The sequence below is a fragment of the Gavialis gangeticus genome, unplaced genomic scaffold, assembly GCF_001723915.1.
Source record: "Gavialis gangeticus isolate Ggan-Ray unplaced genomic scaffold, GavGan_comp1, whole genome shotgun sequence".
Classification (NCBI taxonomy): domain Eukaryota; kingdom Metazoa; phylum Chordata; order Crocodylia; family Gavialidae; genus Gavialis; species Gavialis gangeticus.
The window spans coordinates 25,618,626-25,631,481 of NW_017729031.1; the positions used below are offsets into that span (position 1 = coordinate 25,618,626).

A 12,856-nucleotide genomic window follows, 5' to 3' on the forward strand; every position below is an offset into this window, starting at 1 on the left:
TCTTGGTAAGATATATTTCTGTAACTATTCAGTTGATCTGCTAAAAGGTACCAGATTAGATTGACACAAAGGACCTTGTCTTCCAGTGCCATATCCATAGACCATCATGCCTAGCACCTGACTGGAAGGATGCAGGGTCCAGGGCACATCTAAGCCCCAGGGCTGGGGCTGGCAGGGAGAGTTATCTGGCAGCTGCTGGAAAAGAAGCTCCTGCAGGAGGGGAGAGATCTGTCACAGTTTGGCTGCCTGAGATGCTGCTGGTGCTACTTTGCTGTTCACTAAGTTATTAGTATTACCTGAAGTCATTTAAAGTGGTGGACCAGGATGAGGCTGTAGGGGAGGAGGAGGCCTCATTGGGGCACACTACCGTGTCATAGGGGAGGAGGAGGCCTCATTGGGGCACGCTGCCGTGTCATAGGGGAGGAGGAGGTGTCATTGGGGCACACTGCTGTGCACCTTAACATACACACAAAGTCATACATGTCATGAGTTTTGCTTGTCAGCAGCTTGAGATGAAGTTTCCCAGAAACTCCTTTACCTATCTCCACGAAACTTGGCAGGCTTCATGGCCTCTGAAGAGGCTACCATTCCTGCAAGTTCTATCTGAATCAAGCAAGAAATGACACAGTTATAGGCAGTTTCATGCTTCCCCATTATAGCCTATGACCAAAATGTCAAAACAGCATCAAAACAGTGAAACAGTTTCAATGAAACGAAATGGAACAGCAGTTTTGAAACAAAACATGAAACAAAACACTGCCCTGTCAAAATGGTGAAACCGAAGTCGAAATGAAATAGTGCTGTTTTGCACAGCCCTAGTGACTGCACCCAAAAGCTTGCGTAAACTTTTTTTCCAGCTACTCAGTTGGTCTAATAAAAGATATCACTCAAAGAACCTTACTTGTCAATAAATGTAGGGTACTTTAGAAACAGATTATTACTTTTATTAATTTGTTAAGTATTGTTCTGACAAATCTAAAATGATATGGTTTATGTTTGCCAGTGGGTGGGCATCCACAAGTTACCACAAGGTAAGCTGTGGCATAAACTCACGGTGTTTCATCTACAATGTGGTATCTGTGCCCACTCTGTGATAGGTGAGCTCCTGCTTGATGGAGAATGCCACGGGGGCCATTTCAGCACAGACCACAGGCTCCCTCAGCTCTCCCTCTGCACTGAGTACATGGGCACTTGCTAGCCCGTGCTGCACCATGCACCTAAGTGCTTTCCTGCACCCTGCTGCTGCACTGAATTCATGGGCACTTCCCTCCCATGCCCCATCTTTGCTGCACTGCGCACTTGGGTGCTGGTGCCCAAGGCTCCCTGTGTGCAGACTTTACTGCTGCACCATGCCAAGCTGTTAGCATCTCACACCAAGCAGTAAGGCTTCCCTCACACTGCAGGTCATACCCCACTCCTCTGCCCTGGAATTGGGCAAGAAGCAGAAGCAGTGGCAACAGAATGAGACCCCATGGGCTTCAAATGGTCTGCAAGCTGCCTGCTATACACAAATGTTTTAGCTTATCTCTCAATAATTGTTCATGTGCCCCTACCTTAACCATCATCTCTGAGGCATAGACCCCTGAAGACAACAATAAGAATACTTAGCTAAAGTTCGCATAAAGATTTGTACCTCTGAACTGATGGATGGGGTGCAAATCTGTCATGGTTGAGTGAATAGACACTCTTTGTCTTTTGCACTCACAATACTTTACAGTGTGCTGCAAAGAGTGTTGAAAGGAGGAGCATGCCTCTCTCCACCCATCTTTCATTTGCTGCAACATACTGGCAGACAAAAGCAGATCCAAAATTTTGCAAATGGGGGTTCACAAGCTACAGAAGTGGCTGCACCCTCCACTCACAGCCTCCTTCCTACCTTCTCCCCAACCAGAGCAGGTAGATCATGCCACAGGAGCAGCAGTTGGGAACTTTAAGTCCCCAAAGCAGGTAAAAATTTTACCCCCTTCTCCTTCCTGCTGAGATGCACATCCTCTCTTCTGTCCCTCCCCACTCCCCCACCTCCTGTCTCTGTCCTCGCTGTCCTGGGGGTGAGGGGAGCTCTGAAGATTATCTAGCCAGGCTGATTAGGGCCTGGGCTCAGCTTTGGACTGTGGAAGCAGTGGGTGGGTGGGTTCCTCCTCCCCACGCCTGCTCCTGGCCTGGCAGGGAACACCTGGGTGGACAAAGCAGAGAGGGGGAGCCCACTTGCCTGCTATTGCTGCCACTGTCCCAAGCTGAGCCCAGCCCCCATGCAGCCTAGCTGGAGTAGGAAAAGAGCTTCCCTTGCCCCCAGGATGTCAGGGACGGTGGCAGCAGTACCCAGAGGGGTGGGGAACAGGAGGGGAGCATAGAGGGGAAGGGAGGAAGGAAATTCTTACTTTCCTCAGGGACTGCTTGCCTCCCATGCGGTCAGAAACAACAGTATAGCTAGGCCAAAGCACCCCCTCTAGGTCTGCCCCGATGGAAGATTTCCAGGAATGGTGCGAGGCCATGATGCCTTCTTTGAGCAATGGAGCTCCAATAAGCGCTCACATAGGTGTAGCCAGTTCTGTGGTCAAACACCTGGATTCTTTGGTTGTTATCTCTGTTTTCCATATAGATAGGCTACATGGGAAAAGGGGAGCTGAAGGTTGGTAGAAAGTTCAGCTTTGTCTCTCAGAATTTTTCCCTAAGTTATAACATTTTTTATAGTATTCTTCTGGAAGGGTTGTTGTTTCACTGCCTGTGAAGGGGATTCATATTTTTGGTGATTTCTGAAACAGGAGGTTTATATTAGGGCTGAGCGAAACAGCACCCTTTCATTTTGACTTCTGTTTTGCCATTTCGAAGGGACAGTGTTTCATTTTTCTATATCGAAGCACAGTTCTGTTTGTTTCGTTGAAACTGTTTCACAGTTTCGATGCTGTTTGGATGCATTTTGACATTTTGCCCATAAGCTATTATGGGGAATCACAAAAATGCCTATAAATTCATCATTTCTTTCCTGACTTGAATGAAAACAGCAGGGATGGTAGCCACAAAGCCTGCCAAGTTTCAAGGAGATAGATGCAGGGGGTTCTGGGAAACTGCACCTCAAGGTGCTGACAAGTGAAACTCATGTCATGTGTGTATGTTAAGACGCAGCAGGATGAAAACAGCAGGCATGGTACCCCTGCTGAGGCCATGAAGCCTGCCAAGTTTCAAGGAGATAGGTGCATAGGTGTTGATGCTGCTGAGCTGCTGGAAGACACAGCTCAGTAAGCTGACCCCAAGGACCAGAGAAAGCTCAGTTCAAACAATGCTGCTTTTTATGCTGTTTTTTCCATCCCACCCCCAGAGCACTGGGATTGGAAGGGACCTCAGGGAATGATGACAGTCAGTATTTGAGCAGTTCCCCTGCTTCCTCCTCCCTCTCCTTACTTTCTGTTTAGCTGCAAGCAAGCCCGGCTTCGAAACTCAAAACATTTTGAAACTTTCTAAATGTTTCAAGTGCCTTCATTTCATTTGGAAGCTGTTTCAAAGCCTTTTGTTTCAATTTTGCTGTTTCAAGCTCGAAACACATTGAAACAGCTTCAAAACGAAACAACTGTAGAAATTTTGCACAGCCCTAGTTTCTATCATATATAAGAAAAGAAATTACATGAGCCTAGGAAATAATATTTTTTGTTCTGAAACAAAATCTTAAAAATCTGAATATCACAGTAATCACACTTCTGTCATCTACAAATAACCTTTTCCATACATTTGACTCTGTGAAATATAACATTTCTTATTTTTTTACAGATCATTATTGAAACAGCCATTCATTGATCCTAAAAGACTGAGCATATTTGGAAAGGTAACTTGCAGAAATAACAAGATGTATCTTCCTGCTTTCATTAAGAGGAAAATAGCAATTTTGAAATAATCCATTGTAAACAAATTTCTTTATTTATTCTCCTAATAACACTTTCAGTTATTATCATGAAAAAATCAAATCCCTGCCATTAGTTCCAATAAGGTTGGGGGCTTTTTTTCTTTTGTTGGACAATCAGAATCTATTGATTCAATTTTAATTTTGTTTATAGTAGCTTTTTCCAGGTCCAATATTTTTATTTCAGACACTATAGGGAAATAATTAATTTTTTGAGAAACCTATTTTCATTCAAAGTTTTAAAAATACACATGTGAATACATTTGTTTTGGTATCAGTCTCTGCAAAAAACTCACTTTCATCTCTGTTTAAATTCTGATCTGTATTTAAATTGACAGTGTCCCTTTTAATCCATGTTTTATTTGCAAACCTTTTATAATGCACTCAAGTTAGTTCAAAACTATCCTATTGTGCTGTGAGTAACATCCCTTTTTCATACCATCTGTTAGAGGTCTTTCCTTTTCTATGTAGTCAGCTGTTTTGTTATGTTGTATACTGTTGCCTCTAGCATCAGATAGAACGAGGAAAAGGTTTAAGCTTTAGCAAAAAGTTAAATACAATTTTAGTGATCTTCCTTAAAATCAGCTTTTAGAAGCTGCACAAAAATGTTGTATCGTTTAGAAGCTGACATGGGCCTTTTTCTGATTTTTCAGCAGTAGTTTTGAGAAGGTTAATGTTTGGTGCCTTTAAAACCCTGTAGTGAAAGCAAAAAGAAACATGGTCATGCACATAGATGGATGCCTTAATGATCAGTTATTGCAGCAGTATGTATTCACTAAGAAACCCCTTTGATCCAGTTCCCAATCTGCTGCTAACCCACTGCGTAAGTGTAAGATTTGTATAGTACTGAGTCATTTAACCTCCATGTCATGTTTTGAGTTCGGCTTTCTGTAAAATGGGTATAACAATATTTACCTCCTATGAGGTAGCATTTGGGGGATAAACCAATACTTGTGCAGCATGGTAAAAATAAAATGCTGACTATTATTGTTCCACGTGCAGCAAGACGTTCCTTTCCGAACACACAGGTTCTTGCTATACAACCTGGGCTAAAGAAAGAAACGTATCACAATAAAAATGTCAGTAGCATCAAAGTTAATATTTTTGTTTGTAGAGTAGCCACAAAAGAGGGGAAGTCAACTAAGGAAATTATGACTGTACATTCAGTAGTGGCATTCAAAACGTGTCCATCATCATAGCAACTGATATGTGCATATATCAAACTTGTTTTCTAAGCATGGCATAGACACACACACACACACACACTCATGCAGTTGCTTTTGGTTTACATAAGAGATTTCATTGATATTAGTCAAGTATTTCATTCATGTAATTCATAAAATCCTCACAGGCCTGTAACAGGAGTAGCAGAAGGCATGAGAAGCAGTGGAGGACTTAAGTATCTTGTTTGCAGACCAACAACATGATGCTGAGACAACTGCAAAGTAGCATATATTTGAAAACAGCTTTACATGTCTGTTCAGACCTACACACATGGTTGCTGTGGATGGTTTCCATCAAAGTTACAAAGTCCTTTCAACTGTCTGAAAAGTCTGACCTATCACTGTCTGAAAAGTTCTCGCATATGTTGGCTGAAAAAAAAATAGTGGCGCAAAAAGCAAAAGTTAGTGGGAAATTTGATAGCCTTCAAAACAGCTTTGAGTTTGAGGTGCTTACAAGTTTCAAAGCTTTTGAGGTTTCTGTACCATTCATAAGTATCATCTTAAAAACCCCAAATAGCCACTTGAGAACTCTAGAAAGGTTAAATAGTGCCAATTGAATTTGACTTACCTGTGTTTTTCTTAAGAGACAATTAATCATTTTCTCGTAGGCTGATTTTTTTTCCCTACCTCCATATGAAGTGCTGTTGTGCGAGAAAATCTTTGTTTTCCTTTATATGCACTACACGGGAAGGAGAGGAACAGAACTTATCCTTGCTGGCACGCTGAGAAGGCCGTGTCCTATCACCCGTGCTAATCCCTACAAAGTTGGGCCCATACACATTGTCCTGGAGCTCTCTGGGTTATTTGAATAACAGGATAAAAAAGTAGAGTCCGATTCTGCAAAATAAAGTATTAGCAGGGAAAAAAACACATTTGTTCAACAAGGAAAAATATGAAAAGAGAACACCTTTGTTTTTCAACCTGCCTACTAATTCTATTTTGCTCTTCTCCAAGAGTTGAAAGGTCTACCAACATATGACCTAAAGAGAACTTCTCCATACCAAACTATAGTGAGAAATAGTTTGCATTTACGTGTCACAGAAACAGAAAATGAAGCATTAGATGGGTATAGTATTAAATACTTTGAACCCCTTTGGCTGGCTGCATATCCTTTCTCCTTTCTGTTTGTGTCGCAGCATCTCTGTGGCAGTTTTGTGCCATTATACATAAGTAAACTCTGCTCCATTTATGACAGCTATCAAGCCAATTTCTGGAGGGTGCAATGGCTGCCAACACCAGAGGAGCTGCCCTCTTCAAGGGGTACATGGCCATGCCAGTTACCAAACTTTTCATTGAAGGCAACAGGAATAAATGTGTGAAGACTGATGTCAAGAACCCCTAGCATGTATTCATTTAACAGCATGTTAGAATCTGATCCACAATCCCAGCAATCACGCAATCTGGGCCAGGGACAGACATTACACATAAACTGGTTTAAGTGATCAAAATAGTTTAACCTGTAACAGAACAGATGTTCAGTGCACATAAACCAGTTTAAAAATGGCTGAAACCAGTTAGAGATAAACCTGGATGAATGTAGTATCAAACTTAACTGATTTGGGTAAAACTGGTTTATGCAATGTCTGTCCCAGACCCCTTCCTGGTTTAAGTTAAAACAGACTCCCCCAGCACCCTGGCATGCTCTTGCAAGGCTCTGTGCTCCACAGCAGGGCTGGCCCTCCCCTCTGCTCCCTGGCTGGAGCTCAGCAGAGACTGCAGGCAGCTGCCTGGCTTCCCCCTGCTCCCCCCATACCCTCTCCTCCTCACTCCCTGCTAAGCAGGGATTACCCCGTCCCCTCTGTCTTACACAGGCACCTCTCAGAATTAGCTAGCAGATCGCATGCTAGCTATTGTCCATGCTGTGGCAGACAGGACAAAGGCAGAATCAACAGGTAGCTGGTAATGTCCCTCTGTTGTTTTCTTAATGGGGTGATAAACACTGAGATATAGTGTAAAACATTGTGTTATCAATGCCCTGCTGGGCTGGTCAGGAGGGGGGAAACCCCTCCCTAACCAAAGTGTCCTGCCAGGGCCTGGCTATGCCTCCCTCAGCTCAGCACTGTGAAAGGGTAGGGAGGGGTGCTCTAGCACGCCCCAGCTTCTAGCCTGAGCCACTTCAGGCATGTGCCTACATTTCTGGGGTGTCTGTGCAGTTACAGACTGATTTAGCCTTCCCAGGTTAAACTAACCTGCAAAAATTGAATCAACTCAGGCTCAGGCTTTATGAATGTCTGTCCCTAGACCTGCTGTGCCACACATGAATGGCAGGAGACATGATTTTTGGATCATGGATCAGATCTAAATTGTGCCATTACTACTTGCCAGTCCCGGGGGAGCCTAGGATTATGAAAGCCTATTATGGACCCTTATGGGGCCCCCCACACAGGACCAAGTTAGCTGATTATCAAAGCTCGGCACTTGGCAGCTCTGGCTTGGAGTTTAAAGTCTGGAGCAGAGGTCCTTTAGCTTCTGGCCCTAGGAGTCTCTGATCCTCCATGCCCCGTAGCCCAGCCCAGAGCTGTATATAAGCTGTCTCTCTCAGATCCTTATGAAAAGACCCATCTGCCCCATAGAACTATGGGAACTTACATAAAATTACATTATAATGCATACCTTCTTACTAAATAATGTCTTTTAAAGCTGAATAGTAAAACTGAATTATCACATCTATATTCACTCTTATTTTAGTTTATATTTCATCCAACCAATAATCAGTAATTGCAAGTATAAATGCTTGGTATACACTGACATGACCAAATTAGCACAATACATTTTATTTTCATTATGTTTAAGAGCAACAAACAAGAACAAATACGCGAACAAAAACAGATTATCTGATTTGCTTTGACAGGGGTATGGTGGATACATTGCATCTATGATACTGAAAGCCAATGAAAGGCTTTTTAAATGTGGAGCTGTGATTGCACCCATTACAGACATGAAGCTGTATGGTAAGCATTCTCCATTCTTTTTTAATGGTTTCTTTAAAATAACATATACAAGGGATCTATGGTTCATTTTTACTAAGATGAGGTAAATTAATGGTAATGAATGGAAGCTATTAAAGCTGAACATGTGGCAATAATTTAAGTGAGAGACAGTAACACCTGGAATAGCATCAAACCATGTGGAAGATTCTCCATTGCTGGAGTCTTAAGGCTGGGATTTTGCAAAGAGGCCTGAAGAATTTACCTGCCAAATTCCCACTGTAATTCAGAGGGAGTCAGGCACTTCATTCCCTTAGGCTCCTTTAAAAACCACATACTGATTCAGAAGTGGCTATCTAGCCCTAGCCCTTCAATCCCTTGACATCACAGTGGCCAGGATTTCATTCATATCCTAGAGCAACGTTAGTCTGAAGTCAGGCAAAAGGTAGGGAAGAATGGCGTCTTAGAGACTAGCTGCTTTAGAGGCTTGTTCTTTTATAGGCAGTAACTTATGTCATCATATGCTACAGCCTGGCATAGCATAGCATGGGGGCCCATGAAGAAATTTTGCTTGGCACTTGTGCCTTGGAGAAAGGGTCAAGGTATGCTGCCACAACAAGGATCAGGTCCTTTGTGAGTCCCCTGTTATCTGCCCTGGCACACCAACATCTTATAAGTCAATGTTGTGGGTGTTTTTGGCTCTCTGCCCAAAAACATTGCTGACCCCTGGCATAGCATCTGACAAAGTAAGTTGTTACCTAAGACAGCTCACGCCTTTCTGAACCAGTCACTTTCTAAGGGGCCACCTTGCCCTACCTTCTGCTACTCCGGCAGCAGACGTTCAGTGGGTAGGCATGCCATGAAGAAACCCCATAGTCTCCCTGAATGCCACTCTGATCCCTTTTCCTTGTCTAATCTGCTGCTTGGCTTTCTCCTCCCTGCCCTATGCTTCCTGCCCAAGCTGTAGCTCTGCTTTCTCCTTCATACCTTATCTGCCATTGTGCTCCTTGTACCCTCCCTGATCTTATGTGTATCATGAAGAGGCTTCTCTTTGCCACTTATGGCACGCATGCCACAGGTTGGCCACCCATGCTAATTTAATCACAATATTTCAGGCTCTAAGCAGGAACTGTTGTGTAAAGTCTTATGGTCCATCTTATGCAAGAGAGCAGACTAATGATCCATTTTGGCCTAAATATAGATTAATCTCTTTTCAAGGGCTAGGTACAGACATTCAGGGAGGTTAAACCACATTAAAAATGGCCACCTGATCTAACTTAGTTCGCCCAGGTGTGGACCTTACACTTAGATCCCTAGTCAGGTTGATCTAAATGCGAACTGTACAGAAGTTCAGGAAGGTTAGATCAGTCTAAAAATGGCTAACCCAATCTAAATTAACTCTACCTCAAGTAGTCTAGCTTAGATGGGGTCCAGTGAAACTTACGTACTTGAACTTATGTCCTATTCCTAGTGCATCTCTGGGGTAAGAAAAGCCCAGCCTCTGGCCCCAGCCATGAGGTTGCACTTTTCCTCCCCTCCCTTCCCACAGCACTGGGCTAATTTTAGCCCCACCAGCCCTTTCTCCCAGCCCCAGATGGACAAACCCCTGTGGATGAGCCAGCCCCTCTCCTTGAGCTCACCAGACCTGTCCTTGCCCCCCACCCCCAATCTTGCAGGCTACTCCTGGTGCTTGTTTTACTGGTTTTTGCCAGGGAAGAGAGATGAAGAATTAAGTTGGAATGAGGAGAGGGGTGTGCAGAATTCGGGAGTGGAGGGAGAGCCTGGGGTGCCAGGGGAGTTCTTCATCTAGTGGTGGGGGAAGGGGCCAGAAGGATAAAATAGCCCAGTGCTGGGGGAGTGGGGGTGGTAGAAAAAGCACAGCCTTGATGGTTGGGGTGGGTGGAGGTCATGGGGTTAAAAATAACCCCTGGTCTGAGGGGGACAGAGCTCCCTCATCCCACCAATCTCCCATGAAGCTGCCAGCTGCCCAATCTTCCTGCCCCTCCCTCCACCCCATTTTACTGCAATCAAGATCCCAAGTCAATGAGTGCAGGTAAATCTGGCCCTGGGAGCAGTTTATGAGATTGGGGGCAGTTTGGCAACATTGGGGGAGCCTGGGGAGTCCAGGGGGGTTAGCAGAATTGGAGAGCCAACGCCCACCCCCTCAACTCCCCAGTAGACCTTGCTCGCCCCCCTGATCTTTCCAACTACTCATGGACTTTGCCAACCCCACTTGAGGACTCTGCTACCCCCCCCAACCTTCCCAGCCCCCCCACCCTTGGACTCTGTTGCCCCACTTATCCTCCCAAGCTCCCATGCTAGTTCCCCTCATCCAAATTACCTAAAATTGGGTGGCCATTTATAACTTGATCTAACCTCCCCCTAACCTCCCCAAATGTCTGTACATACCCAAGATGAAACTGCTTTTGCTATCTTTATGGCTTAGCGAAAATCTCTGAGCTATAAGCCAGAACTGATGATTTTAAAAAATTTAACTAATCTTGCTTTAAATCTGAATTCTTGGCTTTCCTTATACAGCATCAGCTTTTTCAGAAAGATATCTTGGCATTCCATCTAAAGAGGAAAATACATATCAAGTAAGTTAGTTGAAAATATATATCAAATATGTTAATTTATATAAGTAACTTACAGTGATGCTTGGCTTTTAAAATAATATGCGATTACACTTGTGTGTGTTTGTTTTTTTTAATAGGCATCCAGTGTACTGCACAATATTCACAGTTTAAAAGAAGCAAATTTGTTGATAGTTCATGGGACAGCTGATAGTAAGTATTTACCAATGCAAGTTAACTTGTATGCAAGCTTTTAATGTGTGGGCACAAAAAGAAAGGCACACATCAAGCATGTACATTTTTTATAATATTATAAAATCTCAAAGAGATATGATTGCCAGTTTTAACTGTCCATTTTAAATCTAAACTGGTGAAGTTTTCCTTTGCTGCATATTTGTAACTCTTACCTTCTGTATGTTCCAATTTGTTTAAATCTTGTGAAGCACTGTGTTGCTAGTGAGAGGTACTATATCAATTATTAATAGTGACATACATTTTTAATAGTATTTTAGATTAACCTTGATTCTGCAATTGAGAAAAAAAAAAGTCAGCATAATCGGTGAAATACAATACCAAATAGTACATTAACCCTCTCAGGAAGTTAATTAAATGTAACAATATTAATGCTTAATGCTTAAGTAACTTAAGGCTACACTGAAATCTATCCTTGGGCATACTCAATGGAATTAGCACTAATTGAAGTCAAGTGTTCGGAAATCCAGCCCCAAATCCAGCACCTTAAATGAAGTCCCACGGTTTGTCATGGAGTCTGTGGCCCAGAATAGTTGATGATCATTTAGTATATTTTGCCATACAAGGTACAGGGCTTAGATGGTGAATTCAATTTGATTTCAAGGAGAGTAAGAATGCATGGAGTCTACCTATATTTGCCTGCATGCTTATGTCCCTCCTCTCAGAGCAATTTGGAAGTGCCTGTAAGTCAGCTGGCAGAGTCAGTAGGCTAGCAACACCACCTGCCCTCTCCACCCTACAAACCAAACAGGGAGCTGGGAGGGAACTAGCATTTGTGCTGTACAGCTCTTAGGACTGTTCCAGGGACTGAGCAGTTCATGTACCAGGCTTACTCAATACTGTCTCACAACACAGTCTAGCCTGGTGGTACTTTCTGCACCTTGATTTCAGTCTTTGTTCGGCATGAGTGGAAGCGTGGTCATGGAGCTGCATGTTTTTACTGCATGAAGATTAACCACCGCAGCAGGTCCATTATCTAAATGAGTGCAAACTCTAATAATCCTTTGCAAACAGTATAAAATCTGACATGCTTTCATTTAATATATGGACAAACATTCATTAGGTCTGAATGCACCTGTTCTGCACACTTTGTAAACTTTAGGAGAAAAGAAAAAAAATCCTTTCTTAGTCCCATAGAAAGTGTACTGTACCTCTGTGGTCTCCATCATTGCATTCCTATTGTCATTTGCTATGGTTTGCATCTCAGGGGCAGTCAAAGTCATTCGTCTGCAAATCTGGTAGTCACTTACCACATAAGGAAGATTTTTTGGTTGAGGTTATTTAAGGGGAAAACATTTTTGTAATAGCTAAATGCTGTGGTAATGTTTTTCACTAACATTTGGATGTTGTTGTCTCATAGCTAAAGTCCATTTCCAGCATTCAGCAGAACTAATTAAACATCTAATAAAAGCTGGAGTTAATTACACTATGCAGGTACGTAAAGCTGGCATGTATCCCATGCACATTGTTCAACATTTAAACTTATTTTGAGATTTCACCTGTATATGGCTTGGAGTATCATCAGGAATCACAGTTAAAATGTTAATTCCTACTTCCATTGGACTCCTCCCTCCAACTCAATATATGACCAGCTACCATTTTTCCTTGGTCCTAGAATTTTCTGGCACGATACAAAATGCTTTCCTCAACTTCCAATTTATTTCCTCTAACCCAGAGATTTCCAAACTGTGGTCTATGGTCATCTGCCTAGTTTTCTTCCTTATTTTCAGCTGTTAATTTGCATGGGAAGGCAACTACAAAATACTGGCTAAGTTGTAGATGGTATAATTTAAGAGAAGCTGATGGAAGGCAAAGTGGAAGAAAATATAGGCAACCCTCAGATTTATGACACAATTGGTTCCTGAAAACCACATCTTAAGTCAAAACATTGTAATTTGGAACCAATTTGCCTATAGAAAACAATGTTATAAGTGGGGGATTGGTTCCTGAACCAAGGCCGATACCCTATTTTCACCAAAAATAACCCAG

At 42.8% G+C, this 12,856-nt stretch overlaps 1 protein-coding gene across 1 annotated transcript in view; it reads left to right on the top strand.

The window, feature by feature from the left end:
* DPP10 (dipeptidyl peptidase like 10) overlaps nucleotides 1-12,856 on the top strand; it is a 531,248-nt gene that overhangs the window by 509,647 nt on the left and 8,745 nt on the right. Inside the window, exons 21-25 of the mRNA XM_019522800.1 lie at nucleotides 3,763-3,817; nucleotides 7,967-8,066; nucleotides 10,581-10,639; nucleotides 10,756-10,828; nucleotides 12,228-12,301. Of these exons, the coding sequence (XP_019378345.1) occupies nucleotides 3,763-3,817; nucleotides 7,967-8,066; nucleotides 10,581-10,639; nucleotides 10,756-10,828; nucleotides 12,228-12,301 (361 nt within the window). The remainder of the gene's footprint in view (nucleotides 1-3,762; nucleotides 3,818-7,966; nucleotides 8,067-10,580; nucleotides 10,640-10,755; nucleotides 10,829-12,227; nucleotides 12,302-12,856) is intronic.